At 42.6% G+C, this 25439-nt stretch overlaps 1 protein-coding gene across 1 annotated transcript in view; it reads left to right on the top strand.

The window, feature by feature from the left end:
• Nucleotides 1-25439, top strand: part of LOC149434285 (protein MTSS 1-like) — a 234247-nt gene that overhangs the window by 139660 nt on the left and 69148 nt on the right. The window contains exons 4-5 of the mRNA XM_089663857.1: nucleotides 8020-8104; nucleotides 22580-22671. Coding sequence (XP_089519983.1) covers nucleotides 8020-8104; nucleotides 22580-22671 — 177 coding nt within the window. The remainder of the gene's footprint in view (nucleotides 1-8019; nucleotides 8105-22579; nucleotides 22672-25439) is intronic.

Genomic DNA, 25439 nt, shown 5'->3' with positions numbered 1-25439 from the left:
CCCTTGAGAGTTAGGGACCTTAGATTGTACGCCCCTTGAGGGTTAGGGACCTTAGATTGTATGCCCCTTGAGGGTTAGGGACTGATGTGAATGTACAATATATATGTAAAGCACGGCGTAAATTGCTGGCGCTAAATGACTACCTGAAATAAATAAAAAAATCATTATTTTGCATCTTTTCGCTTTGCCTGGAGTTAATATTTATTGTAACCTTTCATCTCTTGGTAGTAGGGGAACTTGGTCACTTTGTAGGCTATTTGTGTTAATTATAACATTTCATCCCCTGGTATTAGGGGAGCTTGGTTACTTTGTAGCTGATCTGTATTAAAAACAAAAAATTCATGGAGAAATCTAACTGTGATGTGTTGCTTAACACCAATGTTTGCCAAAGTGGTGGAAAAAAAAAAAAAGAAACCCAGGCTATGTTTTTCCTCTGTGATGATGTAATTGTATACATGTGTAATTTGCTAAAGACCTCTTAGAACCTTGACCCCTCTGTGCCATCTTAAAAGCCTTGTCATGAAATGTACAGGCCGGGACAGGTTAGGCACTACAGGAAGATTACTAGGAGAACGAAGAATCAATTAAAATGCCATTGAGGATTGTTGAGTCATACATGATGCAATGTCCTGGTATGAGCGCTGATTTAGAGCTAAGTCTTCTAGACTTTGAGCCATGACTAATCATTGAAGGAATGGCTAGAGGGCATTGTACATGAAACAGCGCAGGAATTATTAATGAATGTTTTATGGTACATGGTATTGCATGTAAACAGTTATTACTGCGCTTCATTCCATGAACCATTAATTAGGAGATCCTATCCTGTCGGAATATTACAGGGCAACATTGACATTGAAAGAAGAGCATTGCCCTTGAAAGTCCGAGCACTTGGCTCTTCACTCCAGAAGTAGTCTGGAGTCATTACACTGAGCAGTCAGGCAAATCCGTTGTGTTTTCTTCCTATACTGGAAGCTTTGTGTACATAGGTGCCCATTTACTCAGAATTATTTTTTTACTTTTGGTTAAAGCAGGTAATAGTTAAAGCCCAAAATTGTAATAAATACCATATGGACCGCACAGAAGTCGTGTGAACAATAAAAACTTGATAACACTCAAAAATGACCAATAATCATAAATAATAAACAATAAACATCTATTAAACTGGTTGTTGTCCCAGTATGTGAAAATAATGTGCAAGCGTGCTAAATTCTTGATTGTGAACTCCGTATTAAAGTGACAAGTGCTCTGCTGTGCTCAAACCGGTGCCCCACATGGATTTGCACTCAGTCATCCCATGACCACCTATCTCTAGGATGGTCTCTAGTACTTTTATTGGGACTATCCCAATGTACAACGTGATGTTAGTGACCGATGTTCTTTCACATATGCGCCACAGGGTTGCTAACAGTAACCAATGTGTCCTCCCATGGGTTAAATAGCGTTGTGGATAGTAACCAGTAAATCATTCCCAGAAATCATCCTCTTCCACATGCAATTTTGCAAATTGTCAGCATAGAAATAGAAGCAACAACGGACATCCCATAGTGTAAAACTGTAAAACCTTTAATATCAGGGACAAATCGTAAAAATACAACTCGCAAAAAAAAAAAAGTGCCTATGACTTGGCACTGAGTGTATTCAGCTTTGTTGCTTGTGAATGGAATCAAAGATGGCCACCGCATTCCAAAGGGCGGAAGTGACGTTGGCTGAAGTTGCCAAAACCTCAATGTGTTTCGACCATTAGATCGTCATCAGGAAACGATTTTGCTTTTGTAACGCAATGTTTTGGGAGGTAAATACACTTGAATTTTAATGCACACAAACACAATATAATATCCAGGCTTTTTGGTAAGACATAAAAAATAGTAGTACGCTGAGTGAATAGATGCCTAACATATCACTCTTGTGGAATAGTGGCAAACTATGGTATTTAAACCTTTTCAAAGGTGAGGCTTTAAAAGATTTTAAAGGATACCAGTGTAACTCAGAGTTACGCAGGAGGTCTGCTGTTAGAACTACTGCTCTTGTTCTGATGTTCACAGCAATACCTCACATGTGGTGTGATCGCCATTTACGTGTCAGTGCCGAACCGACGCCTGCATTTGATTTTGTGTGCGAGCATGGTGGGACGGGGGCACTTTAAAAAATGTTTATTAGCTTTTTTAAAATCTTTACACTGTCCCTTTTTATCACTTTTACTGTTATCACAATATACAGTGACTGGTCCTCTTTATGGAGAGATCTGGAGTCTGTTAGACCCCATGGGGTTTATTTACTAAAGCTGGAGAGTCCAAAATCAGACTCACTTCTGCATAGAAACCAATCCGCTTCCAGGTTTCATTGCCAAAGCTTCATTGAACAAGCTGAGGTTAGAAGCTGATTGGTTTCTATGCAGAAGGGAGTCTGATTTTGGACTCTCCAGCTTTAGTAAATAAACCCCCATATGTCTCCGCTGCCTCTAATAGCATCTTATCACACCACGATCAGTACGATCAGATGATTTCCCAAGCCAAAAATGGTTTTGTTGATACCTGGGGAAACCGGAAGTTACAGCATTCTTGACGCTTCCATTTTGTATACCATAGAGATGATTGGGGACATTCCAGTCCTTGATCAGCTCTATGGTAAGCCGGTGTAACCACCAGCTTCATTTCAGACTCACTGGTGGGACAGTAGAACCTGGAGTGGAGCCGGAAGGCGGCGGGAGGGGTCGTTCTCACTAGGATGGCTTTTACATAAAAACTGTCTGCCAGCTAAAAAAATAACAATACTGGGATGATGCCTCTTGCTGCAGTCATCATTCCAGTATAACCGCTTGAAGTTTCGATGTAAATGTACGTATTGTGGTCTTCAAATGGCTAACTAATAATTAATGGGGCCCACAAGCAGGTTATGAAATGGAAATGCCATTCCTGCTGCGATACTAAACTTGAATCAGAAGCTGTCCTCTGCAGTACTTCTTTCACCATAAGATGTCCTCAGACTGAGGATACCTTAGGAAGACTAAGGATAGGCTGTGAATGATGGTAATCACCTTGGCGCCCTTCAGTTATAGTGTTTTGACATCATGTTATCGCCACTCTCTGTCCTAACAGAGGACCACTCCAAGCTGGAAAAGAGGACCCAGCACATCAGCCTGACTGCTTCTGAAAAGGAAAGTATAAAAAAAAGAAAAACAAACATACTTGTAGAGCCAAGAGGTGAAGGGAGGGGGCCTGGGCTTTTAATTTCCCTTTTTGTTCATTGATGGACACAGCCTCTTCCTGTTCTCAGCCATAGGGTTTATAGCGCCACCTACTGCCTGGAAGAGTGGAGGATAACCCTGCTGGACTGACCATCTCTAGGATCAGCTGGGCCCTGGAGGAAGGAGGAGGAATCCTTCTTACTGATCCCATGGGTGCTTCGGATGATTCTCCATAGACAGATCATCTTCTGCACTGACATGGGGGGCTGTTAGCCAGGGTAGCACTGTGATACGGAAGTCAGGAGCCCAGGTATATGGGCCTTTGTGAGATGTTTAATCTCATCGGCCGCCCCAGTCCAGGATAGGGCACATTGCAGCCTATCCAGTGCATGGCTAGGGGGGCTGGGGTGACCACTGGATCTAGAATATCCAGCCCGTAGCCCAGCTGTTGATTGAAGATCTCAGCAGGAAAAGTCCCAAGAAAAAAGAGAGCGAGAAGCAGTTTTTTCTGCAAAATTTTGTCTTTTTCCCTTTTTACATGTAGAAAAACAAAACAAAAAAAAACAATGGTTCAATACCAAAAAAAGCCCTGTCTCAAAAAAAAAAGTAATCGTCGAACTATCAGAACACTGGAAATTGGCCTGGTAATGAAGGGAGATTACCAGCTGGTAGTCAAGTGGTTAAGGAAAGCCGATGTGTTGGTTGTTTAGAGTATTTTTTATTGATTGTTCATCAAAACCTCAGAGGCAGCTGTAGAGTATCAGGGTGATGGGTCAGATAACCTTTTCATGGAAACTATGTGAATTCATATTAAAATGTAATCTCTCATCATGCTGGGGGCTGAATACAGCAGACTGGAATTTCCTGAAATCATGATTTAGTCGTGGTTAGCGGAGTTGGTGATTGTAACTTTTTATTTTTGTCTTAGTAACTATATATAAGTTGCAGGTAATATTCCTGAACCTGCTGGTAATGTTCATGGGGACCAACCTATAAATGGTGCTGCAGATTCTTTTGCGTTTCTAGAGCCGTTCACACTTTTCTGTTTCCATGCAGCAAAACTCTTGCATTCTGCTGCATGATGATACATTACAAGTAGAAATCCTGTCCTTTCCTCTGTGGCTGGTTCACATCTACAGTATGTACTGCAGTTCTTTGTGGTAGGCAGAGAAGCGATATGAGCCCATTAACACCTACATGTGCATGATCATGCAATGCAATTGGACAGTGCCCCATTCACATCAACGCACGTTCACAGCTTTGCTATTGTTAATGGTGCCAGTTTGCATCTCCAGTGTTAAGCCAGCTATAGATAGTTTGAATCTCAGCTGGTTCAGCAAGGACTGGCCAAGATTGGATCTATCAGCTCTGATGAAGAAGGCATGGCCTTTGAAACGCATCAGCTGTACTGAGTGTCTACCCCCATGATGGGATTCGCGCTGGCTCCTTATCTCTGAAGTCCCTTTGAGGACTACATGCCTGATTTTATTTGCTGTTTCTGAGTACCATTCTTAAATTAATAAATTTGGTTACTGAGGTAATGCGCAAGGTTGGTGCGCTTCTCGTTTTTGTTTCACTTTGCAGTATCGGTCGGGCATCCCCAGCCTTGTTTGGAGCCGCACAACCTTTAATACACTGGTGGTCGCCTTTTTCTGGTTTTGGTTCCATTTACTTGCCACTGGCCTGGGTCCTAGAGCGCAGGAGAAATCGCATCTGGTCTATCTATTGGCAGACTGATCTAACGATTGACTTGGGTACAACCAACATGTCAAATTTCTAGCATGCGATTATTGCCAGCTGCTATAACCGTTAGCAATAATTGTGTTCTCTCAGCAGATTGCTCCCTGCGCCGATTTTGTTACCTATACGACACTCGAGACCAATATATCCAAACATTCTTGAGTTTTTTGTACCTTACGCCCCTTTGTCAAGCAATGGCTTGCACAGAGCTATGATCCCTGATATACATCTTTACTACGATTGGGTTAGGCCACCCATGTGTCTACGTTACACAATTTAACCTCCCTGGTGGTATTCCCGAGTGTAGCTCGGGGTAAAATTTCAGTACCACAAGCGGTAACCCCGAGCTACACTCGGGCTTACCATGCGGCGTTGCTCAGGGATTCCCTGCAGCGCTTACATTGTCCTTCGCTTCCGCGATGTGTCCCCTGCAGCGTCCCCGGCCACGTCCTCCGGCCGATTCCGGCTTCCGTGTTCCTGTCCCTGTGACGTCGGGACGTACGGGCGCCGGAACCGGCGGCAAATTTGAAAGTTTTAAAAAATTTAATTTTTCTTTTTTTAAATTATTACATATCAAAACATTGCTGTTTCAAACCATTTCACATACATTTTGTCCCGAGTGCTTTGTCCGGCGCCCTGCCTGCATTTTGACTGTTCTTTCTGCCTGGAAACTGAGAAACGTCCATGGCGTCCAAAAAGCGTCCCTTTAGGTCAGACGCGGTTTTAGACCGGCTAGAGAACAGCGATAGTAAATCAGAACCACTTGCAGAATTGAGTGATAATGATTTGTGGGGGAAATTCCTCATCAGACACTGAAAACGATTCTGTGACTGAGCTCGGCGATGTGCAAACTTGGAGCTCTATTTCAAATTTCAGTGTTTTTGGTTTGATTATATTATTGAATTAAATTTATTATTATATTATTATTTTTTATGATTATTTATTATATTATAATTTATGATTTCGTGTTTCAAGTTTTATCATACCCGGGATGTTTACTAGTTTCTTGTTCGGACAGATTTCAGTGAGTTATTCCTAAAAATGACAGGCCTACAATAAAAAAATACATATTCCATGCAAAATAATGGTACCGCTTTCAGCACCAAAAATCTGAAATGATCATACCGCCAGGGAGGTTAAACTCCCGGTTGACAATCTCCCACCTCACACAGAGGTTTCCTGGTCCACCGGCTTCACGTTTGCATACATGCTAGGACTTTTCCATAAGACAAATGAGCACATTGTGATACTGCGACCTCTGTCTCCCGTGCAATTTATAGAGACAGCACATGAAATTGATTTGTGGATTAAGTGCTCTTTATTTAGGATTACTCGCATTTGGTTGTGCAACGCACCCAGGTAAATTACAATAACAGACGCTGCTTGGGACAGTGCCCGGCCGCTTTGATTGAGATGCACTCTGCCAAGCCATTTGTTATTTTGTTTGCTGTTTATGCCTTGCTTTTATTTTTGACCATTTCACATGAAAGCTAACAGGGACAAAAAGCTTTTGTATCTGCTTGTGTGACTGACTATGGGAAAGTTTGCAGCAGCAGGATTGTCATTTTTACCAGGCAGGCCCGAGAACCAGTGTAAGAGCTTAAAAGTGAACCTGTCATAAACCTGGGCAATCGAAACCGAGCATGTGATTTGTACAAATGCATAAGCATTTGTTGGATTTAGTGTAAGCCACAAGTTGAAAAGGTCTGTTCATCCAAAGGTATAAGCAGCTGAAATTATATATATATTTTGATTTTAATATGAAGACTGGCTTGAGTGCTTCTTCAGCCAAGGACCAAAGGTGAGGCTCAGAAAGAAATGGGAAATCCAACAAGGCGAAAGCTGGCCACTTCTACAGCCAAGGACTCGTAGCAAGTTTCAGGAGAAGAGAGAGAGAGCCTGGCTACTTCTCCAGCCAAGGACCAATAGTGAGGCACGGGAGAAGAGAAAGGAAGTCTGACTCAGCCACTTCTTCAGCTAAGGACCAATAGTGAGGGTCTGGGGGAGAGAGAGGAAGTCCAATACTGACCCAGCCACTTATTCAGCCAAGGACCAATAATGAGGGTCAGGAGGAGAGAGATGAAGTCCAACACTAACATGACCACTTCTTCAACCAAGGAACAGTAGTGAGGGTCAGGAGGAGAGAGGGGAAGTCCAACACTAACATGACCACTTCTTCAGCCAAGGAACAGTAGTGAGGGTCAGGAGGAGAGAGGGGAAGTCCAACACAAACCTGGCCACCTCTTTGGCCAAGGATCAGTAGCAAGTCTTAGAAGGAGAGAGGGGAAGTCCCAACACTAGCTTGGCCACTTCTTCAAGGACCAATGTTGAAGCTCTGGAGGAGGGGAGGTTCAACGCTGACATGGCCACTTCTTTGGCCAAGGATCAGTAGCGAGTTTTCAGCCAGAGATCAGTAGCAAGTCTCGGGAGAAGAGAGAGGAAGTCCAACACTAACCTGGCCACTTCTTCAGCCAAGGACTGGAAGGAGAGAGGGGAAGGGAATGCCCAACCTGCCCACTTCAGCTAAAGACAGATATAGAGGCTTTTGAAGAGCAATAAGCAGGTCAAGCCCTATTTGTTGATTTCTTCAGCCAAGGAACAGTAACAGGGCTCAGGAGAGAGGGGGAAGGCCAAGCCCAATTTTGCCACTGCTTCAATTAAGAACCGATAGGCTCACCAGGAGAGAAGGGAAGACCAAGCTCAACCTAGTCACTAGGACTGCTAGCAAGGCTCTGCAGAGAAGTTGACCAAGCCCTATTTTGCACCCTCTTAACTAGAGGACCAATAGTGATGCTAAGGAGGAGGAAGGGGAAAAACCTTTCTGTGTTATCTGGCAGGCATGTCTACATCACAAAACTGCTTGATTGGAAATAAAATTATTGTGGCCGATAAAACAGTTTAGATACATGTTGTGCTTCAGATGCTTACTTAAGGTTAAGCATTACGTGTAATTATATACCATTAAAAGATACCTTAGACTTGTTATATGAATAAATGACACATAGAATTGTGTGAATCCTTTGTTATGCTCTTATGAATAGAATAAGGGATACAGTAACAGTGTACTTTTTTTTTTTTTTTGTCCTATATTACAGGAGCAACAAAAGAGATTGGCTCAGCCCTGACCAGGATGTGTATGAGACATCGTAACATCGAGTCCCGGCTAAAGCATCTCACAGCGTAAGTTTCTGATCCGTGTATGACCTCAGGAATGGTTGGGTGTCTTCCTTCTGAGTAAAGCTGTTTTTTTTTTTTTTTCCCCTGTATACTAGAACATCCTATCCTTCACTAAATCTAAGAACATATTTTAGATATTCTCATTTGTTTCTATGCCAATCTTGGGAGGAAAAAAAAAAAAAATTTTGAGCCAACCATCAATGTGTCTTGAAATGGACATCCAAGACATACAGACGTGTCAGTTGTTCTAACCTAATGATTGAAACTGAGGGAAATTATTGTATTTTTCTGCATGCCATACTTTTTTTTTTTTTTTTTTCCCAGCGTGCACAACTGTGTGGCATTGCGGTATGAAGTGGCCTGATAGAGAACATGGCTTTTTGCCTTGCCTTGGCACTGTTCTTGGCAAGATTGACCAATGCAGTCCCATCACACCTCGTGTGAATGAACCCTAATACATTAAGCTGTACCATTCCTCGGCGGTGCTTGGTTACCACCTCCTGCCTCAAGCTTTGTCTACTCCTCGGCCATAAAAAATTTAGTCTATATCCCTTAGACTTTAATTGTACATAGCTATATATATATAAATATATATATATATATATATATATATATATATATATATATATAATTATTATTATTATTTTTTTTTTTATGCGACTTATGTCTTCTTGGTAAGATTTGCCTTCACTTCCTGACCTAGAGATCCAACAGGAAGTGAGATGAGATCCCTTTTTGGCTTTTGCCTGAACAAAGCTCTCCAGAGAAAATTTTATTTTCTGTTCCTGTTTAGGAGACAGCCTGAAATATTTCAGATTTTGGGCCCAGGCTCCTTCCTCAAAATGCTAGTTTTCTGGTGTTCTCCCTGATTGTTTACCTCTAGGGTGTTAAATCACTGACCCAGAGCAAATATAGAACTAAGAACATTTTGTATTTATTATATGGTATGATCTGTGATTGATATGTGTAGGAAGTAACCAGCGTCGGAAATTCAGAACACCAATGTAACTCTTGCCTTTATTATCAGTGGAAAACGATTCAAAAATCACGCCATAAATGAAGACACCCTTTAACCCCTTTCTGCCTTCAGGAGCCGGCCCTTTAAGCGGAACTTTGGCTTCCAAACTGTGTGATCACTGTGATTGGTTTTCATAATGGTCACATAATTGGGAGCCCATCCTGCCGGCTTGAAATCGTAAGCAGTGACAGGTAGCTTTCGGTGACGTGTGGTCTCAGTGCTGGGGGTGCACTATTATATGCGCTCCTGCACTGAAGAACAATGCCAGCTGTGTGTATACACTTACCAGTACACCTTGCTGGTACCGGGTTGGACCCCCTTTTGCCTTCAGAACTGCCTTAATTCTTCGTGGTATAGATTCAACAGTGTTGGAAACATTCCTCAGAGATTTTGGTCTGTATTGACATGAGTTACTGTTGTCTTTCCTTCTTCTCCAACCAGTCTGCCCATTCTCCTCTGACATCAACAAGGCATTTTCGTCCACACAACTGCCACTCACTGGATATTTTCTCTTTTTCGGACCATTCTCTGAAAACCTTAGAGATGGTTGTGGGTGAAAATCCCAGTAGATCAACAGTTTTTGAAATCCTCAGACCAGCCCGTCTGGCACCAACAACCATGCCACGTTCAAAGACACTTAAATCCCCTTTCTTCCCTGCTCTAAAGCTGGTTTGAACTGCAAGTCATCTTCACCACGTCTAGATACCTAAATGCATTGATTTGCTGCCATGTGATTGGCTGATTAGCAATTGAACAGGTGTACCTAATAAAGTGGCCTCAGTGTTAAATCCCACTGCCATGCTGGCACATATATACTTACGGCCAGTGGGAAGGGGAAAAACAAGATACAGTCAGTTAGTTTCCATTTCCAGGAAGCTGACAGAAGCAGCCATAATACTCCTAGAGCAGGTGTACTGTAAGGGTGTGTTTCTAACCTCTGGCTGTGAAGATGCTTGATTGGCGTGTCCGATTTCTGCAGATTTTTATTTTCAACAGACCCGTTGCTAGGTGAGCTCATTGTTTAAAGATTGCTTCACGGCTTTTAAAATCTTGATAACAAACAGGATACGTCACATAATGCTCGGGAAATATGAGACACACAACCTAATTTCCTAACAGAGCCAGCAGTTTACAGCGTCAGGTCTTTGTTCTTTAAAGAAGAACTCCGCTATGCTTGTATTATATTCAAAGTGTATAGAAGAGTTGTAATAAGCTGCGCGGAGCAAAGGTAAGTGAATTGACACAGGGGGGACTTGGCTTACTACTTGGGGGGGAATAGTACTATGGGTGATGAAATACTATATGAGGGATGAATTAATATGGGGGATGAATTAATATGGGGGATGAATTAATATGGGGGATGAATTAATATGGGGGATGAATTAATATGGGGGATGAATTAATATGGGGGATGAATTACTATATGGGGGATGAATTAATATGGGGAATGAATTTACTATAGGGGGAATGAATTACTATAGGGGGAATGAATTACTATATGGGGGATGAATTACTATATGGGGGATGAATTACTATATGGGGGATGAATTACTATATGGGGGATGAATTACTATATGGGGGATGAATTACTATATGGGGGATGAATTAGTATGGGGGATGAATTACTATAGGGGGGATGAATTACTATATGGGGGATTAATTACTATGCTTACTATGGGGGAATATTACTATACTTACTATGGATGACACATACACATCTTTCATCTACTCTTGGTCCGGCCCCCGGGTCCAAGATATGAACCCATTGCGGTCCTCAAGTCAAAAAGTTTGCCCACCCCTGGTCTAGCACAAGGTCTTGTACTATTTATTATTTTCTTTATTTATTACAGGTACTTGTATAGCGCCATCAGTTTACTCCGCGCTTTATACACACACACATATACATATACACGTACACACACACACACATACACACACACCAAACATACAAACACACACATACATACGTATATACATAGATACATACACATACATACGTATATACATAGATACATACACATACATACGTATATACATAGATACATACACATACATACGTATATACATAGATACATACACATACACACACACATATACATACACACACAGTGTTTGTTTTTATATACAATCTGTCCTTACAATCTAAGGTCCCTAACTCCCATTCATTCATACACATACTAGGGCCAATTTAGACAGGAGCCAATTCACCTACCAGCATGTCTAAAGAGTGTGGGAGGAAACTGGAGTACCTGGAGGAAACCCACGCAGGCACAGGGAGAACATGCAAACTCAAGGCAGGTGGTGCTGTGGTTGGGATTTAAGCCAATGACCATAGTGCTGCCAGGCGGAAGTGCTAACCATTAGAACTGAAGGCAAACTTTGTTTTCTTACATTTTGGGTACAGTAATTGAGGGTTTATAACCCCTGTAAGTTTTTGGGGGTTTTTTTTGCCATCTGTGTCCCATTGGGGTAATTTCTTTTCACGTCCTGTCCCATAGCCAAAACAGAAAGCGAGTGAAATCCCACTAAAACTAGTGTCCCCATTGGAAGATTTCCCTCTTCCTGTTTTGGTGACCACTTCCACCTGGCAGTACTGGAGTCGTCGGTTTGAATCCAAGCCACGGCACCACCTGCCTGGAGTTTGCATGATCTCCCTGTGCCTGCGTGGATTTCCTCCGGGTAATCCAGTTTCCTCTCACACTCCAAAGACATGCTGGTAGGTTAATTGGCTCCTGTCTAAATTGTCCCTAGTATGTGTATGTATGGATGTGAGTTAGGGACCTTAGATTGTACGCCCCTTGAGGGTTAGGGACCTTAGATTGTACGCCCTTGAGGGTTAGGGACCTTAGATTGTACGCCCCTTGAGGGTTAGGGACCTTAGATTGTACGCCCCTTGAGGGTTAGGGACCTTAGATTGTACGCCCCTTGAGGGTTAGGGACCTTAGATTGTACGCCCCTTGAGGGTTAGGGACCTTAGATTGTACGCCCCTTGAGGGTTAGGGACCTTAGATTGTACGCCCCTTGAGGGTTAGGGACCTTAGATTGTACACCCCTTGAGGGTTAGGGACCTTAGATTGTACGCCCCTTGAGGGTTAGGGACCTTAGATTGTACGCCCCTTGAGGGTTAGGGACTGATGTGAATGTACAATATATATGTAAAGCGAGGCGTAAACTGACGGCGCTATATAAGTACCTGAAATTAATAAATAAATGTAACTGCAGTTGAGCAGTTATATGTGAACAGCACTGACCAAGGAGTGCCAATCTGATAGTTGACACTGACGGCTGTTGTTTGCACACTGACTATCATTATCTGTAGATTCTCACCAGCGATTTTCACCGCTCCCAATGGGGATTTTTACTAAAACTGGAGAGTGCAAAATCTGGTGAAGCTCTGCGTAGAGACCAATCAACTTCCAGGTTTTATTGACAAAAATTGAAGAAGCTGAAGTTAGAAGCTGATTGGCTGTCGTGCACAGCTGCACCAGATTCTGAGTGCTCCAGTTTTAGTAAATCTCCCCTATCCCCTCCCTAATCCTACAGATAACAATAGTCGGTGAGCGTTATTGCTAGTTGCTCATATTGCTGTCATAGCGTTCGATGCGTCTCTCTTCGGGTGATGTCATAACATTCCAGATGAGTTGTATCTGCAGGGCAGGCTGCGTTTTGGACAACTGCTCAGTGATTAGTGGCATAGAAGACCTTTGTCTGCATGTCACTCAGCACCAGTACACCAGCCACGGCCGAAAACCACAGGAACTCCCAGCTGGAAGTACCCCGTCCACTCTGACTAATGGGATGTATTAGACACACACGCACCTAGATTTCTCCTGTCACTTAATTCTGATAGTCTGCTATGTAAATGTTTTCTGTGTTTTGAATGCTGTCACTATGTAAAGAGCAGATGTTGGGATATAGGCGATCGCCACCCCTGTCTGATGCATTCTTATCTTCCTGATCGCCCTATGACAGCTCCAGTCTTATTCACTAAGATACTGCAGATAGCAATTCATTCTACATTTTTAAGGCTAGTCCACCCAAAAGTTTTGTTTCAGCTCTAGGTGGAGCCTGGTGGATTGTATCACTTCTGCTGTGATCACCACTGACTGTAACATCCTCTGCCTGGAGACCAGTCTGCTTAGGAGTACTTTGAGTCCATTTAAAACGATTCTAAAGGCTATAGAGAGAGAGAGAGAGAGAGAGAGAGAGAGAGAGAGAGAGAGAGAGAGATGGATAGAGAGAGAGAGAGAGAGAGAGAGAGAGAGATGGATATAGAGAGAGAGAGAGAGGGAGATGGATAGAGAGAGAGAGAGAGCGAGAGAGAGAGAGAGATGGATATATATAGATATAGATATATATATATATATAGAGAGAGAGAGAGATGGATGTGTATATATATATATATATATATATATATATATATATACAGTCATGGCCGAAATTGTTGGCACCCTTGATATTTTTCCTGAAAATCAAGTATTTCACACAAAAAAGGTATTGCATTAACACATGTTTTGCTATACACATGTTTATTCCCTTTGTATGTATTGGAACAAATATAAAACAGAGGCAGAAAAGCAAATATGACATAATGTCACACAAAACCCCAAAAATGGGCTGGACAAAAGTATTGGCACCCTTAACTTAATATTTGGTTGCACACCCTTTGGAAAACATAACTGAAATCAGTCGCTTCCTATAACCATCAATAAGCTTCTGACACCTCTCACCCGGAATTTTGGACCACTCTTCCTTTGCAAACAGCTCCAGGTCTCTCTTATTGGAAGGACACCTTTTCCCAACAGCAATTTTAAGATCTCTCCACAGGTGTTCAATGGGATTTAGATCTGGGCTCATTGCTGGCCACTTCAGAACTCTCCAGCGCTTCTTTGCCATCCATTTCTGAGTGCTTTTTGACGTATGTTTGGGGTCATTGTCCTGCTGGAAGACCCAGGATCTTGGACGCAAACCCAGCTTTCTGACACTGGGCCCTACAGTGCGACCCAAAATCCTTTGGTAATCCTCAGATTTCATGATGCCTTGCACACAGTCAAGGCACCCAGTGCCAGAGGCAGCAAAACAACCCCAAAACATCATTGAACCTCCACCATATTTTACCGTAGGTACTGTGTTTTGTTCTTTGTAGGCCTCATTCCGTTTTCGGTAAACAGTAGAATGATGTGCTTTACCGAAAAGCTCTATCTTGGTCTCATCTGTCCACAAGACGTTTTCCCAGAAGGCTTTTGGCTTACTCAAGTACATTTTGGCAAACTGTAGTCTTGCTTTTTTATGTCTCTGTGTCAGCAGTGGGGTCCTCCTGGGTCTCCTGCCATAGCGTTTCATTTCATTTAAATGTCGACGGATAGTTCGCGCTGACACTGATGCTCCCTGAGCCTGCAGGACAGCTTGAATGTCTTTGGAACATGTTTGGGGCTGCTTATCCACCATCCGGACTATTCTGCGTTGCAATCTTTCATCAATTTTCCTCATCCGTCCACGACCAGGGAGATTAGCTACAGTGCCATGGGTTGCAAACTTCTTGATAATGTTGCGCACTGTGGACAAAGGCAAATCTAGTTCTCTGGAGATGGACTTGTAACCTTGAGATTGTTGATATTTTGCCACAATTTTGGTTCTCAGGTCCTCAGACAGTTCTCGTCTCCTCTTTCTGTTGTCCATGCTTAGTGTGGCACAGACAGACACACAATGCAAAGGTTAAGTGAACGTCTCTCCTTTTTATCTGCTTTCAGGTGTGATTTCTATATTGCCCACACCTGTTACTTGCCCCAGGTGAGTTTACAGGAGCATCACATGCTTGTAACATTCTTATTTATCCGCAGTTGTGAAAGGGTGCCAATACTTTTGTCCAGCCCATTTTTGGAGGTTTGTGTGACATTATGTCGAATTTGCTTTCTTTCCTCCCTTTTTTTGTTTTGTCCCAATACACACAAAGGGAATAAACATGTGTATAGCAAAACATGTGTTAATGCAATACGTTTCGTGAGAAATACATGATTTCCTGGAGAAATATCAAGGGTGCCAACAATTTCGGCCATGACTGTATATATATATATATATATAGAGAGATGGATGTGTATAGCGAGAGAGAGATGGATAGAGAGAGAGAGAGAGATGGATATATATATAGAGAGAGAGAGGGAGAGAGAAATATATGTATGTGTGTGTGTAAGATAGATATGTGTGTGTGTGTGTGTATATATATATATATATATATATATATATATATATATAGTAAACACATCATACTTACCTGCTCTGTGTAATAGTTTTGCACAGAACAGCCCCGATCCTCCTCTTCTCGGGTCCCCCACTGGAACTTCTGGCCCCTCCCCCATGAGGAATCCCAACCACAGCACCACCTGCCTGGAGTTTGAATGTTCTCCCTGTTCCTTTGTGGGTTTCCTCCGGGTACTCCAGTTTCCTCCCACACTCCAAAGACATGCTGGTAGGTTAATTGGCTCCTATCTAAATTGGCCCCAATATGTGTATGTATGAATGTGAGTCAGGGACCTTAGATAGTACACCCCTTGAGGGTCAGGGACCTTAGATTGTACACACCTTGAGGGTTAGGGACCTTAGATTGTACACCCCTTGAGGGTTAGGGACCTTAGATTGTACGCCCCTTGAGGGTCAGGGACTTTAGATTGTACACCCCTTGAGGGTCAGGGACCTTAGATTGTACGCCCCTTGAGGGTCAGGGACCTTAGATTGTACGCCCCTTGAGGGTTAGGGACTGATGTGAATGTACAATATGTGTGAAAAGCACTGTGTAAATTGATGGCGCTATACAAGTATCTGAAATAAATAAATGGAGCAAGCTGCTTGCTCTGGGGGCACTCGTGCGTATTTGCTTCCTCCTCGCTGGCTGTGTTTGACAGCAGCAGGAGCCAATGGCTTCAGAGAGTCCTGGGGGAATCGCTGCTCTTGTGCACATCAGGCTCAGGTAAGTTTTAAGGGAGGGTGGGGGGCTGCGGGGGCAGCTGCACACTGAGACTCCATGCACACAAGCGTTTTCTTGATAAGCTCAAAAAAAAAACACTGCCTAAGTGTTAACTTTCAGTAGCGTTCAAAAGCGTTTAGGAGCATTAGCATTTTTATTTTACAGTATATATTGAGGGGAAAAAAAAGCTAGGAAAAAAGCTGTTATGTATTAAAGCAAGCATTATAGCTGTCAAATCCAGCCACTGGTTATGTCATCTGACCCAAACCCATGCAGGTTGATAGGCCAGCACGTTTCGGGGGACGTACCCCCTTCCTCAGAGCTAAACCCCTTTAGTTGTGAGGAAGGGAAGGGAGTACATCCACCGAAACATGTTTTTTGGTAATACACTAGGCATTTGCGCCCTCCTGTGTGTTTTTACAGAGTTTCTACCAAGATTCCTAGTCTGAGGTGGGCTTCCAGATGTATTACCTTCTGAGCACTGGAGTGTTTTTCCTTTCATAGTAACTACTTTATTATTATTATACAGTATTTAGATAGCGCTAAAAGGTTTGCTCAGCGCTGTACATTATAGTGGGGGACAGAACATGACACAATACAGTAACAAAACAAAACACGAGGGGTTCGAGGGCCCTGCTCTTTCCAGCTTACAATCTAGGAGGGAGGGGATAGTGGTACAGGAGGAAGTGGCTGTGGGGGATGGAGTGGTAGGAGGAGTGGAGGAGATCGGCTGTTAGGTGAGAGTGGGGTAGGCTTCCCTGAAGAGATGGGTTTTCAGTGTGCGCCTAAAGGTGAGGAGGGTAGGTGACAGTCTGATGGATTGGGGTAGTGAGTTCCAGAGGATGGGGGAAGTCCTGGAGAAGTCCTGCAGTCGGGCGTGGGAGGTGGAGATCAAGGAGCTAGAAAGTAGGAGGTCTTTCTGCTATTACTATTTTTAAATTATGAATCGCCTATTTATTCTATTGCAGATGCTGGTCTTTTGATTCTTTTAGAGACCTGACTGTGGCCTCTCTAAAGAGACCTTATCACCAGAGCTTTGATTTCAACAAATTCTTCCAATAAGATTATATCTGCATTTAATGTATTTTATACATGTTGTTTACCTGTAAAAGCTTCCCTTGTGTAGACATCCAAAAGCCATAAAGTGCTGCTGGACGCCACCATCTCAGATGGAATGTCAGCAGTCCCAGCAGACTTGGAGCTGTCACCCCATAGTATTCCCCTTTGTTTTTCCCCCAGGAGCTACATAAAATATTATGTCCGGATTTGAGGACGGGGCAGAGAAGCTGGGAGAGAAATTACACACTGAGAGCAAAAAATCCAGCAATGCCTTTGGATTGAGCTGGAGTCTATTTGTAGATTGTAAGCTCCTAGATTGTAAGCTCCAAGGAGCAGGGCCCTCGAACCCCTCGTGTATTGTATTGTTACTGTATTAAAAGTAGATTGTATAGCGAGCGCCCACTGTAATGAAAATTCGATGTAAGCTGCTAGAACACCAAAAAGGTAACCAACATAACCTTCCAAGACAATATATATAGAGAAAAGGGTGCAGCGCTAATAATGCCAATAAAGCTATATTAACATGAATTGAAAAAAAGTGTGCAATTAATAATCTTATTAGATCATAATTAAGGTTCAGTTTATTGTCCCAAAACCACACAAGAAGTGTGATATACAGATTCTGTCATATCTCCTTTTCAAACCACGATTCATGATCCACAGGTGAAGAAGAAATAAGTGAAATACGCACTCACCAGAAGTGCGTTTAAGGTACGCATGAAAGCAAATTCCTCTCTCATCAGGTACATCTGGGTCCTTGGATCACAGATCAGGCTGCGCTCTCGCTAAACGTCCAACCTGGCCAAATTCCCTGGTTCCTCAGACACTTATGCAGCTTTAGGGTCCCTCCTTAAGTTTGGTACTGAAAAGGTGGCGCTCATAAAGAGCCCAATAAAGGACATCACATAGCGTGATACTGCATAAAAGACTTTATTTTGAAGTAAAAGTCAAAAATCAAAAACAAAAAGTACTGACGGCAATATAAGGGCTGGCCACCCACAGGTGGTTTAGATGTCCAAGTGCTGTAGCCCACCTTGACGCGTTTCGTGCTATGCACGTTCTCAAAAGGGTCCAGGGCTTGTTACTGTATTGTCTCATGTTCTGTCCCCCTCTATAATGTAAAGCGCTGAGCAAGCTTTTTGGTGCTATATAAATACTGTACAATAATAATAATAATATTTGACTTTGAGCTCCCAGCTTTGTTGGGAGGCATGTAACCTCACCCGTGCCACCATGAAGCATCGGAGGTTGGGTTGATGAGATTGAAAGATTGTTGCATACCTTAACAGCCCATGTACTGGATCAAGATGGAAATCTGCCTCCGACTGGGCCTCTCCCAGGCCATGCCCCCTGACAATCCTGGAAGGAGCCTAGGCTTAGGCCACTTCACAATCACATTTTGTACAGCAGGCTGGGAAGGGCACTACAGATGCCGGTACTCGAGCGTAGTGGATCACCGGAGCTGGTCAGATGGGCACTTGGAGTGGTGTTCTAAGCAATCAAATGGTGTCAAAGGTTGGGTTGATTGAGATATGTTTAAAAAGTTTTTGCTTAATCTGTTTTGTTTTCAGATAGCTTTTTAAGACCATTTGGGTTAGGGAGGGGATTTTGCAAGAAAGCCAACCTTCTGTTTTGCGTGGCCACTTTAGAGGACCCAAGCCTTTGAAATCAGTTGACATCATTTTGAGATCAGTCAGTTTACAATTTGTAAATAAAATAGATAAGATCTCTTCCAGATGTAGGGCTCAGTGTTCCTCCTTAACCATTTTCCATACAGTTACATCTGTTATATTTATAGCCCCGGCAGTAAAGATTGTCTCTCTGAGCCAACAATGACTCTTTGGTGTCTCTTACCACTTGAAAGACTTGCTCCACACAAGATGGTTCTCTGTAATTGTTTGGAGTCTGTGTCTGATATTAACCGTCTCCTTGCTGGTGGAACTATCTCTCTGTACACTGATGGCCTTTATTATAGCACAACGGAAGTCATGCGTATAAAGTTTGCATAGGCAAATTATTTGAGCTTTTGGACAAAAGTTGGCTTGCCTCTCAGAACAGGATTAGATTACAGAACATTTAGTTTCCTGATCCTTTAAATAGAAAATTGTTGTTTTTGGACTTTTGATGACATGGCAAGTTTTTCTGGGGATGCTGCAGCAAGTCTACCAACCAAATGCAGAGGATTCGGAAAGTAAGGTGAATCTGGCCTATCAGGAGGTACAAAGAGTGCTGAAGTACTGTCAGGGCTGATCCACACCACAGAAATGCAGTCTGGGTGCATTTCTGCATTTACATTTTTAATGCTTTCCAGATGCGGTTTTTCTTTTTTTACATAATTTTTCTTCAGTTTCCTTTTATTTTGTTTTTTTTGCATTTTTGATGCGTTTTGCTACATTTCAATACATTTCCTTGCAGAAAAATGCATCATGTTTACTTTTTTTTTACTGTACTGGAATGCACTGGTGTGAACTATGCCATTGGCATCTATGTATTGTATCGTCCTTGTGTTTTTGATGCAGAAAAAAAAAACACTGGACTGAATGTGGTGTGAACCGGCCTTCAGGGCCCATTCACACCAGCAGGTGCACATTTTGCTCTGTGAAGGGGCAGTGCGATATCTTGTGTTGGAGCACACTGTTTACCTTTTTTTCTTTTGTTTTTAACTTTATTGAAATGTCACAAAATTACATTTCATTCAACTTTATGCACTGCAGTGTAGTGTGCTGCAATGCGTTGTGGTGCATAAAAATGCCTTCAGTCCTTTTTCGGCACATACGACCAATAATGTAAGGCAGATTGCTTTGTATATGCATTGGGGCTGCTCTGAGCAAGCCTGACTAATGCATATGTTATCAACGAGCTCTAAGGCTGATCATACATGGTTAGTTCTTTTTCCCATTCAGTCAGCAGGTGCAAAAAAAAAAAAAATCCCTAACAGATTCTCCATCCACTCAAGAGGCAGATGGAGATATCCCCATTGAACCCCTAGTGTCCAAAATTAATTATGTAATTGATTTCTGTTAAGAAAATGTTAAGATTACATACCCCCTTGCTGATACTAAGCCCTGTCCCAGTTTTCAGGTGTCGTATGCCAGAGGCTCCATTGCCAACTGCAGCTCTGGCTTTTGACCATTGAATGTTGACCATTGAAGGGCTAGGGCTCAGTATTGACGTAGGTCCTGGCTGTACATGAGGGTTCGACTTGTATCTGCCCAAAATCCAAGGGGGTCCACATGGATCGATAGGTAGATGCAGACAGTTATCTGCAATCCAAATCGAGAAGGTGAATCCCTCCATAAGGGACACAGGCTGCAATATAAACCTGACTGAGAGTTCATCCCTTCTCTACTTCATCCAGAAAAAGTTTTAATGGGATATTCTTTATATGTGAAAGAATATTAAAACTTGCCTGCCTTCTATTACCAATGACCGGACAGATGGGTCTAATGAGCCAGTACTCCTCGTGCACACATTAAAGTATACTTTTTCTTTCCAGGCTTCTTTAAATGCTTGGTTTGACTTTTCAGCCCACAATCAAGCAAACAAGGGTAATGTGAAAATTCCCACCCCCTTTTCATCCCTACGCCTTCTCACTCCTCACTTAAACATATCAACATGGAGCAGCCTTGGTATAATCCATATCCAAGATCTCTACACAAAACACAAACTAGACTCATTCTCCGTCCTCCAAAAGAAATTTCATCTTCCCGACAAAGAACAATATACCTATATGCAAATTGCCCACTCTCTTCACAAAACACAATTACCACTTGAAATAGAAATTCCTGCAACTGCACGACAATTCTTCCAAAAGACACAATACCCTAAGAAAGGAATTTCGACTTTCTATTCACTAATAACCGAAATGCAGTTCACTACACACAATTCTTCCTTACTCAATTGGGAAAAGAATTTCTCCCAACCAATCACTCTAAACACTTGGGAAAAAACATTCACTGTCACCTTTAAAGCCTCTAAATGTAGCTCCCATTGGGAGACATACCTGAAAATTCTACACCGATGGTACCTGACACCAACTAAATTATGCCAATTTTACCCTCAACATTCACAACTCTGCTGGAGACACTGTGGAGAAAAGGGATCTCTCCTTCACATACTATGGGACTGTAAATCCCTTAAATCTTATTGGAACAAGGTTTTCCAGATCATCTCATCACTCACAGGAACTTCAATTACTCCAAATCCCGCCCTAGCTCTTCTCCACGTCGGAATAGACATATTCCCTGTAAGTGTACGCACTATTATCATCCATATTCTAGCAGCTGCAAAAATTAACATCACCAAACTATGGAGATCCACAACAACTCCTTTATTATCCCGCCTCATCTCCGATCTCAACCTCCAATGCGAGATGGAAAGAAGAACCGCACTTTATAACTCCTCCTATCATAAATTTATAGCCCATTGGTCACGATGGTTAAATAACCCCAGTTGCTCAATAAAATGACTACTATTTGAAAGGAATGCAATACTCTCTGCTCATATAGAATTGGTGCTTACCCCCCCCCTCCCCCCCCACTTCCTTCCCGGTTTTTCCACAACCCTCGTGTTCTCCCCACTCTTATGTCCCACTAGTCTCCTAGAATGGTTCACAACATACAGAGCATACCTCTCATGTAACTGAATCACAGAACTACAGGTTCCCCGGCCACTTGGTGGGGAGCCTCCAATTTTTTTCTTTTGTCTTTATCTTTCGTATAATGTTATTCTCGATGTGAACCAACATGTTCGACTATCATATATTACTTATGTATGTTTAAACTTCAATAAAAACGATTTGAATATAAAGTATACTTTTTCCTAAACATTTTGCTGCACAAATATCGTGCAACATAAAAACTTGCAACAGCCGCCATTTTACTCTCAAAGTTATCTGCTTTAAAAAAATATCAAATGTTTTGGGTTCTTATTAAATTTTCTGACAGAAAAATACTGACTTTTGCACATATGTGAGAAGTGTCAGAATTGGCCTGGGGTAAAGTCGTTAAACTGTAACGTAGAGGATCATTTATTTATTTTTTCTTTGTCTATTTATGTATCTATCTATCTTGGATATTCTCAACCAGGGTCCTAGAAATTGCTAGGGGTTCCTTTTTTGTTGCTGATTGACCTCCCATCTGATGGTGCCTGCATAGTTCCAGGGCCAACACCACATGGCAGAGCCATCTGCATGACACCAATGATATCTTAAGCTGTCTGTAATGGTGGCATTCTGACCACAACATGCCATTAATCTAAGGGGGATTTTATGCACAGACCCCCACTGAGTTGGTTTTATAAGTTCCCCAAGACCTGAAAATTATACTAAGGGGTTCCTTTGCAGTAAAAGGGTTGAGAACTATCTATTTTGTAAGGATAAGACAATGATTTTGTATGGTTACATGTTCTCCCCTAAAGTGGACCCTGATTTTCTTTGCAGGGCCCTGAGTGACAGTCTGATAAACCCTTTAGAGGGAAAAATTGAAGAGTGGAAGAAGATGGCTAGCCAACTTGACAAGGACCATGCTAAAGGTAAGACGACATAACAGGGCTTGTATCAGTACATTTACAGAGGTTAAAGCTGAAGTTTGTTTTTTTTTATTGGTCCAGCTTGGATAATGTAAGTCTACAAATTTCATACCTGGCAGACGGGTGCTGCCATTACAGTGATCATTGGCACTCTACAGAGTACATGCAATCATCTTTCACCTCAAAGGGACATACAGACTAATTTCCCTTCCACTTATACACACTCCAGGGTCAGTTTGCTAACTGATAACTTATCAATAGGCATTTGGGAGTTGTAGGAGAAACAAACAAATACAGATGTGGAAAGAATATCCATATCAGTGCAGATAGCATTCCTGGTGGAATTTGAACCCGGGGATCAAGAACATGAAAGGTAACCACTAAAGCTGGCCATGGACGGTGCGGTTGTTCTTTCCTGCAATCGGGGGGGGGGGGGGGTTGCAGGAAAGAAAATCACTTGATTCCCCCATTGGGGGTTGTGGAGAGATCACACCCACGGAGCTATTGTGTTCTCCTTGCCAGGAGAACACAGTGGTTATTGCTAGCAGCTATAGACGCTGGCAATAATCACGTGAATGATTTGACAGGCTGGTTGTACCCAAGTCGCACAACAATCAAATTGGGTACATTCAGCCTGCCCCATAGATGGATCGAGTCTCGGCCCGTCCCTGCCTAACTGGCCAAGATTCTCACCATCTATGGCCGGCTTAAGGCTGTTCATATATGGATCAGATGAACGGATCCCCTCATCCACACAAGCAAAATGGATGGAGGTTCTTCCCCCTGCTGTGTTATTGAATCATGACATTGGGGACTCCTGTGCTGTCAGAATACACTGATCAGATTGGTTGCAGCGCTGATTGAAGGAAGAATTTCCAGCAAGTCGGTTTGAGAGCAGTCAATCTTTGGATCAATGTCTCTGGAAAAGGAATGGCCATTGATGGATCCAAATCCAGTCCCTGCTGATCCGACCAAATTTCGATCCATGGCCAGCTTTAGCCCATATAATGTAGAGGAAGATATATTTATTACTGGAATTCTGTATATGCTTTGACTCTTGAAGTACTATGCCCAAAAAAAAGGCCAAACCTTGTTTTTAAAATAAGGCATACTGCACAACAAAAATTAAAATTTTAATTCAGTATAACTTATTTTAATACCAGTCATCCCCCTTCTTCTAGCAAGGTGGCAACACCTGTGTATTTACTACAGCGTTGTCACCCTGCTCATCCCCGAGCCCATATCTATGCTAAGGAGTTGCCACTGTTGGTAACCTTCTTCCTTCCTTGTCAGTCACTGCAGAACTGATCTTTTATTGAGTGTTTTACATCTAAGGGAGTTAGAATAATAGGAAAGAAGGAGCTCACGATATCCAAAAGAATGCAAATTTAATGGTAGATTGACACGCTCATTGAGAATAGCGACCAATGCATTTCAGGAGAAAGGGCTCTTCATTCTTCAGGGCTTTTGCTGCTCACTTTTAAATGAGAATGATTCCCAAATCAGTTATATATCTGCAACGTTTTGGAGCAAAAATGGACAACTCCAGGGGCAGCAGTGGCCCTGAAGAAGGGAGAGCCTTTTCTCCTGAAGTGTGTTGGCTTGATGTACCTGTCGCTATTCTCAACAAACACCTCCTAATCTGCCACCAAATGTGCGTTCTTTTGGACATCAGGCGCTCCATCTTTACGATTATTCCAAGCCTACATGTGGAAACGACCTTAAAGTCCAACCAGAAAGGTAGCAGCCCAAGCCCTAAGAAGGTTTACTGTCAGTATCCACCGTTGGGCACAACCTACTGGGACATCTCCCTACTCAACCATGCAATCACCCACAACGAGTGACTGATCCAGTCAGTCCAGTTCGGTCTTCAACACAAACGAGCTACATCTAAAGGAAGTGTCACAGGATCCCACCTACTGGCTCCAAGAAGCATAGACCTCGGCGGCCCCTGTGATGGTGTCAGAAGGGGAAAGAAGAGGATTCCCTCACTTGCAACAATGAAGGTAAGTGTGTTTGTGGGGGGGGGGGGGGAGTAGACAGGACTTTACTGGGGGGTCAACAGAGAAAGAGGTACCTAAATGGGCATTGCAGTGGCTCAGTAGTTAGCAGTGCTGAAATTCCTCCTGGGTTCAGGTAGACGAGCTGCTTGGAGTTTGTATGCTCTTCATGTGTCTGTGGGTGCTCCATTTACCTGCCAAAAACATGCGATAAGTTAACTGGCTTAGAAACCGGCAGTAAAGGTTGCCGAAAAAATAAATCTTCACCTTGCAAAACATGTCATAATGTACTAATATGCTAACATGCACCGCTGACAGTGCTTCCATCTTCACCCGATCTTCCTTCCAGGTTTGCAGGATGACGTCACTCCCATGCATGTACACGAGAGTCACTGTGGAGGCACAGAGCTCTGAAGAGACTGCATGTCCTTTCAGAGCTCATGCTTTGGTGACCTCACTGCCTGCAAATACAGTAAATATCTCCTAAGAGGTGCAGGATTAGGAGATCTTCCTTGTATCTACAGGTAAGCTTTAGTAGACGCTTCACTGTAGGTACAAGTCACCAGGCGGGGTTTACTAGTGCTTTAACAAAATTGGTTCTATAGGGTTGAAATGAAAGTTTTTAGATTGTGTCCCATTTTGAAGAACATTTCTAGTGTAGTGTTCTCTGTAAAGTGCTGGATATTATGTAGGTGGTATAAAAAGTTAAAATAAATAAATGAATATTAGTGATGGTGTTAAGAGTGCTCCACCTACATATTTTGGGTGAAG

The sequence above is a fragment of the Staurois parvus genome, unplaced genomic scaffold (assembly GCF_062004578.1).
Source record: "Staurois parvus isolate SC_StPar_1 unplaced genomic scaffold, SC_StPar_1.0 ptg001787l, whole genome shotgun sequence".
NCBI lineage: Eukaryota > Metazoa > Chordata > Amphibia > Anura > Ranidae > Staurois > Staurois parvus.
This window is presented reverse-complemented; position numbering and strand designations above follow the sequence as displayed.